Source organism: Oncorhynchus masou, chromosome 18 (assembly GCF_036934945.1).
Source record: "Oncorhynchus masou masou isolate Uvic2021 chromosome 18, UVic_Omas_1.1, whole genome shotgun sequence".
NCBI classification, from domain to species: domain Eukaryota; kingdom Metazoa; phylum Chordata; class Actinopteri; order Salmoniformes; family Salmonidae; genus Oncorhynchus; species Oncorhynchus masou.
In genome coordinates, this window is record NC_088229.1 from 32,407,859 (window position 1) to 32,415,275 (window position 7,417).

At 44.5% G+C, this 7,417-nt stretch overlaps 1 protein-coding gene across 1 annotated transcript; it reads right to left on the bottom strand.

The window, feature by feature from the left end:
* Positions 1–895: 895 nt before the first annotated feature.
* Positions 896–2,899, bottom strand: LOC135504430 (cytochrome c oxidase subunit 4 isoform 2, mitochondrial-like). The gene is made up of 4 exons (XM_064923032.1): positions 2,462–2,899; positions 1,862–2,026; positions 1,656–1,787; positions 896–1,450 (listed from the first exon to the last, which is right to left on the bottom strand). The coding sequence occupies exons 1-4, from the start codon at positions 2,625–2,627 to the stop codon at positions 1,317–1,319; spliced, it is 597 nt and encodes a 198-aa protein (XP_064779104.1). The 5' UTR covers positions 2,628–2,899; the 3' UTR covers positions 896–1,316.
* Between the last annotated feature and the right edge of the window lie 4,518 nt (positions 2,900–7,417).

Genomic DNA, 7,417 nt, shown 5'->3' on the forward strand with positions numbered 1-7,417 from the left:
CTGACAGTGCCCTCCAGGGTATTTAGGTGAGTCTGCTGATGTGGAGCATGTGTTCAGGTATGCCATCCTGCTTAGGGTCTTGATACTCATCTCAACACATATTGGGGTCAAGGTTTTCACTTTACCTATGACTAAATGTTCCCCAACTGATCATGAACACACCATTTCATCACAGATCTGATTTGATACATTCCAATACAGTATATTTTTCTAGTGTGCCCCACAAAAAGCTACTTGCAGGCTTTCTCCAATGTTACCTTTTTATGTGAAGTTCTCTCCACTTATGTGAGATTGTGTGCATGCGTGTGGAATGGACTATGGCAAATGTTTGCAGGAGGTACAAGGAATCTAAACCGCATTGACACACTATGTATACTAGTTATTTAAAACAATGATTTAGAATAGTATCATAGCTTAGTAACATATTTAAGAAAAGTGACTTTAAAATGTTAAGATATTTAGGGGAAAGTAGTGTCCCTTCGAATGGCCTGAAATTCCATCTTTTGCATATGGCTGCATTTACACAAGCAGCCTAATTTATTTTTTCCAATCACATGTTCTGAATTGGGGCTGTCTGTTTAAATGTATCCTTTGTGGTTTAACTGCTGAAATAGTTATTTCCCCATTTGATAGCTTAAAGCAGGGGTGTCAAGCTCATTCCATGGCGGGATCAAGTGTCTGTAGGAGTTTCCTTTCAATTATGCTCCAGGTGTGCAGAGTTCATTATTGATCTTTATTCCTCAATCAAGGACAAGGGAAGTGCAAAAACCCACACACAGCCCTCTGGAATGAATTTGATACCTATGGCTTAAAGGAGTGAACATGTTGAATGGTCTGTCACAATTCAAATGTAAATGTGTAGATTACATGAAACTAATAAAGACCAATCTGGAACATGGAGAACACTGAATTTTTATTTCTACAAAACTAACATTCTTTGCAATGTTAACCGATATTAGGAAAGGAAAACAAAGGCACAAGGATTTGATGTGTACACAGTGATACTTTGAACAGTTTGAGTAGAAATTCCTAGAGCGTTTCAGCAAGGGGATCAAACAAATGTAGACTGTTGTTGGTCCTGACATTCACTTACGGCCAAACTAGAGACGACCACAGGAACACTCAAGCAGAAATTAGGTTGAGGACAAGCAGCCTGTAATATACTGTTATTTTTTCAGATGGAGAGAGAAGGAAACCAGTTAAGTAATTTATTACTTAAACCGTAAGAGAATGGATGGATTGCCATTATGGCGGCTGAAGAGAGGCTCAAGGTGTCAAGTCGAACCATTCCTCCTTCAGGCAGTGGTCTATTCCCTTTACTTCCATTGTTTGTTCTTGTAGTCCCACTGGGCAGAAAGGCCCTCAATTGGGTTGATCCGCATATCCAGCATCCTCTGGATCTGCTTAGCCTGCCACTCCTCACCAAAGGTATGAGGTTGGGGTGGGTACACTGTGGGACGCACAAAGGAGAAAAAGAACAGCAAGTTTAAGGACGGAACAAGCGCCCATCCATGTGATAATGGCTTGAGGAAGTTTCGCAAATCAACCATGAGAAATGCAGTAGCATAAAATAGTTTAGACTTGGCATAAGGTTGAAGGAATGAGGCATCTGGAGAGCATGCTCCAAATGTTAATACCCTTTAATTAAGTCTTACCATAGTGGCACTGCCAAAAGACCACCAGACCAGTGATGCCAAAGACTATGAACATCCCACCAATCACAGTTTTCCACTCATGGGACGGCCTCTTCATCTCAGGATAGGTGTGGTTGAACTTCAGCCTGTACACTGGGATACAGAAGGAGAAATATTAAGAATAGCAGGATTAAAGGCTCTGACATGAGAAGGAATGTGGGGCTTACAGGCGATTTTCTCCTCCTTGGACAGCGCAGTCCAGGGACCCTTCTCTTTCTGTTTCAGGCTCTTATCCGTAGAGTCGAGGACATCCTTCCATGGTCTGTCTGGCAGAGGGGTGTCCAGACGATCCGAGTAAATTGGCTGGGACATGTCCAATTTGTTGGAGACCTCTACAGTACAGGAGATGGGACACATCGTTGATAAAGTACGTGCGGGAGAGTTTGCGGTGAAGACCTCAGGTATTTGTGCTTGTAGCACCATTCAGTACTTGAAAGTCAACACCACCATCTGCTGATCGTAAATGCAATGGCACAGCAAGCCATGCCATTTCAAATGTACCTAGCTTGAATAAGAGGGTCAACACAACACCAGGGCTCACCAACCCTAATCGAGCACACCTGATTCTAATAATTAGCAGATTGATAAACTGTATCAGGTTTGTTACAACTGGGGTTGGAGTGAAAACTTACACCAGGGTAGCTCTCCAGGAACAGGTTTGGAGAGACCTGAACTGGGCTGTGTAGTGACTGAATACATTTGAAAAAATATATTACATCAATTTTTCCAGCAGACAATTATGCATGCAGTTCAACGTCAATGATTACCGTGGTGGTCATGGCTTGACATCCTTGCACCACTGTTGGTCAGTGCCAAAACTGCTCGCCTGGAAAGCAAGCACCCCACACATCCTTTTGTCAGGTGAAGCATCTGAAAGACAGGTGAGGAAGAGAATGAACAATATTTATCCCTCAATAAAATATGTCTCCACATAACTGATCAGTACAAAAGTGACCAGGTACTTTAACAATAACCCCGGACCTTCCCTCTCTGCGCAATGCCATAAACACAAAGGTTGAAATTAAATGGCCTCGTTTCTTTAGGGACGTCAAAGACTAACTTGCAATCACAGAACAAGTCAAATCCATGGGCTACTGAGTTACAGCCCACACGCTCACCTTCAGAAAGTGATTAGGAATTTCTTCTGACACCTGTTTATAGAGTATGCATTGATTGACTAATCACTCTCACCTGTGCAAGGCTAACCCTTCTCAAATCAATTCAAATGAAATGTTATTGGTCACATACACCTATTTAGCAGATGTTATTGTGGGTTTCATGACTCCAACGGTAGATGTTGGGATCTGTCAGTGTGAGAGAGAACGGCAGAAGTGGATACTGACTTTGAATTTGATGGCACTAGTAAAGATGACAATGAGGGTGCTGAAAATACTGGATGGACTACAGTCGCTAAAGCAGGATAAAGAGAGCTAAAATCACAGTTAAAACGCTGTCTAGTTAGCATACTCCTCATGTCACAACTACTTAACAGTTTTGTCTTAGGAGTGCAGTTTGAGGATGGGAAGATATACCTGGGAGATCTGCTTTGATGTTGCCAAGATGGTGAAGAAAGGGATGTGTTCTGTGGAATCTGTGAGGGAGACCAGGAGTTGAATTTTGTAGATTTCTTTGGTAAAACAAACAGAGCGTGTATTGCGCCTCACAGAATCAAGGAGAAAGACATGACTGCTTTCGATTTTCAGAGCAGGGCACCAATCAAGGGTGTTATTTGTGGAAGTTGGGGCTGAGAAGAATGAAAATGTCTGAAGTTGTTGGGGCTTGACGATTGACGCATATGTTCAATGAAAAGAAGATAAAGAACATGTCTGTGTTACAGTTTTTGATGTGGAGACGCTCCCTACACATGTCAAGATGGGATATGTGAGTTACCATGTGAGGGCATTTGTCCCCAGGTTACTGCAGTGTTCCAACTGCAAACCATTTGGGCATGACATTGTGTCAAGTGTTTGCAGAGAGCATGGCTTGACTGATTATTTTTCCTGCGGAAGATGATGATGTTGGATGTCGCAATTGTGGTGGGAAGCATCCACATGACTTCTCTGAATGTTCTGTAAGGGTGAAGGGGGCAGAGATGGCGAGGATAAGAGATGTTCTAGTGGTTTGGTTGTCCTGGAGACACCACAGTCCAGTGATATGGGTGCCGTTCACAAGATACAGGATCCAGATACCCTTGTCGTGAAGAAAGTAGATCGTTTGGCATTTATTGCTATGTCGATAACCCGCACTGCAGGAGTGGAAAGATCAATAATCATTGTATCTGCAGCTGAACGCTTCTTGGGAATGAAGGACGTATGGCTTGCTGACTGGAGCAGCAGTTCCGTCCTCTCATGTCACCAGATCTGAGTAGGGCTCTGAGTGTATTTTGAAGGACTGAGCGTTTTTTGTTTGTGTTTTGTATTACTGATGTTTGAGTGGATTAAAGGTCCCGCACAGTAAAATAAAATAAAATGTTTTTTGTCACATAAATAAACAAAAGTAAAAAATAAAAGAGCAACAATAAGATAACAATGCCGAGGCTATATAAAGGGGGTACCTGTACAGTGATAAAGGGGGTACATGTGCAAGGATAGAGGTTAGTTGAGGTAATATGTACATGTAGGTAGGGCTAAAGTGACTTTGACTAGATAATAAACATCAAGTAGCAGCAGCGTAAAAAAAAGGGGGGTCATTGGTATAGAGGTCATGGATGGCGGGAAGCTTGGCCCCAGTGATTTACTATGCCGTACACACTACCCTCTGTAGCGCCTTGCGTTCAGAGGCCGAGCAGTTGCCATACCAGGCGGTGATGCAACCAGGATGCTTTCGATGGTACAGCTGTAGAACTTTTTGAAGATCTGAGGACACATGACAAAGATTTTCAGTCTCCTGAGGGGGAAAAGGTGTTGTCGTGCCCTCTTCACGACTGTCTTGGTGTGTTTGGACCATGATAGATTGTTGGTGATGTGGACACCAAGGAACTTGAAGCTCTCAACCTGCTCCACTACAGCCCTGTCGATGAGAATGGGGGCGTGCTAATCCTCCTTTTCCTGTAGTCATCTCCTTTGTCTTGATCACGTTGAGGGAGAGGTTGGTGTCCTGGCACCACACTTCCAGGCCTCTGACCTCCTCCCTATAGGCTTATCGATGTCGGTGATTGTCTACTACCGTTGTGTTGTCAGCAAACTTAATGATGGTGTTGGAGTCGTGTTTGGCCACGACTCCAACACAGGAGGAGGGGACTGAGCACGCACCCCAGTGGGGACCCCTGTGTTGAGGATTAGCGTGGCAGATGTGTTGTTGCCTACTCTTACCACCTGGGGGTGGCCCGTCAGGAAGTCCAGGATCCAGTTGCAGAGGGAGGTGTTTAGTCCCAGGGTCCTTAGCGTCGTGATGAGTTTTGAGGACACTATGTTGTTGAACACTGAGCTGTAGTCAATGAACAGCATTCTCACGTAGGTGTTCCTTTTGTCCAGGTGGGAAAGGGCAGTGTTGAGTGCCTTAGAGATTGTGTCATCTGTGGATCTGTTGGGGCGGTATGCAAATTGGAGTGGGTCTAGGGTTTCTGGGATGATGGTGTTGATGTGAGCCATGACCAGCCTTTCAAAGCACTTCATGGGTACAGACGTGAGTGCTACCGGTCTGTAATCATTTAGGCAGGTTACCTTGGTGTTTTTGTGCACAATGACTATGGTGTTCTGCTTGAAACATGTAGGTATTACAGACACTTGCCAGTGCATGCTCGGTGTACACGTCCTGGTAATCCATCCGGACCTGCGGCCTTGTGAATGTTGACCAGTTTATCGGCTATGGCGAGCATGATCACACAGTCGTCCGGAACAGCTGGTGCTCTCATGCATGCTTCAGTGTTGCTTGCATTGAAGCGCGCATGGAAGTCATTTAGCTCGTCTGGTAGGCTTGTGTCACTGGCAGCTCGTGGCTGGGCTTCCCTTTGTAGTCCTTAATAGTTTGCAAGCCCTGCCACATTCGCCGGTGTAGTAGGATTCAATCTTAGACCTGTATTTACGCTTTGCCTGTTTGATGGTTTGTCTAAGGGCATAGCGGGATTTCTTATAAGCGTCTGGGTTAGAGTCCTGCTCCTTGAAAGCGGCAGCTGTACCCTTTTGCTCCGTGCGGATGTTGCCTGTAATCCATGGCTTCTGGTTGGGGTATGCACGTATGGTCACTGTGGGGACTTCGTCATCGATGCACTTATTGATGAAGCTGGTAACTGATGTGGTATACTCCTCAGTGCCATCAGATGAGTCCCAGAACTTATTCCAGTCTGTGGTAGCAAAGCAGTCCTGTAGCTTAGCATCTGCGTCATCTGACCACTTACGTATTCGGCAAGTCACTGGTACTTCCTGCTTTAGATTTTGCTTGTAAGCAGGAATCAGGAAGATATAATTATGGTCAGATTTGCCAAATGGAGGGCAAGGGAGAGCTTTGTATGTGTCTCTGCGTGTGGCGTAAAGGTGGTCTAAAGTTTTTTTCTCTCTTTTGCACATGTAACACACTGGTAAAAATTAGGTAAAACGGATTTAAGATTCCCTGCATTAAAGTTCCTAGTCACTAGCATTTTCTTGTTGGCTTTTGGCTTGGCTTCATACAGCTCGTTGAGTGTGGTCTTAGTGCCAGCATATAGATGAAAATTCTCTTGGTAAATAGTGTCGTCTACAGCTTATCATGAGATACTCTACCTCAGGTGAGCAAAACCTTGAGACTTCCTTAGTATTTGATTTTGCGCATCAGCTGTAATGGACAAATAGACACAGTCTGCCACCCCTTGTCTTACCGGAGGCACCTGTTCTGTCTTTCCGATGCAAGGAAAAACCAGCCTACTGTATATTATTGTAAAGAAACAGCAGGGAGCAAGTCTCGAACCCTCGACCTTTGAGCCCGAGGTCCGGCGCCCTATCGACTGTGCCGCAAAAGCATGCTCGAACAGCAGTCGATTTCCGCGCTTATAAACCCAGGGTCGTTACGCTATCTATGTTGTCGATAAAATAGCACTATTGGTTTGGAGCCCGTCCTACTTTCCAATAAATAAAAAATGCATGACCAAAACATCACCCATCAAATTTTTACACTATTAAAATGCTCAGAATTGAATAAATCGTACATTTTCCACCATCGCACTATCAGGAAGCCTGAAAGAACAGGCTGAGTGGGCGGGGAGTTTATATTCATGAGCTCGCCTTGACTGGCAGTTGTTTGAAACACCATTGTGGTTATTGCAAGGTAACAAGGTAAATAATGGGCCACGTCCTTCCGAGGCTAAATACACTGCTCAGAAAAATAAAGGGAACACTTAAACAACACAATGTAACTCTAAGTCAATCACACTTCTGTGAAATCAAACTGTCCACTTCGGAAGCAACACTGATTGACAATAAATGTCACATGCTTTTGTGCAAATGGAATAGACAACAGGTGGAAATTATAGGCAATTAGCAAGACACCCCCAATAACGGTGTGGTTCTGCAGGTGGTGACCACAGACCACTTCTCAGTTCCTATGCTTCCTGGCTGATGTTTTGGTCACTTTTGAATGCTGGCGGTGCTTTCACTCTAGTGGTAGCATGAGACAGAGTCTACAACCCACACAAGTGGCTCAGGTAGTGAAGCTCATCCAGGATGGCACATCAATGCGAGCTGTGGCAAGAAGGTTTGCTGTGTCTGTCAGCGTAGTGTCCAGAGCATGGAGGCGCTACCAGGAGACAGGCC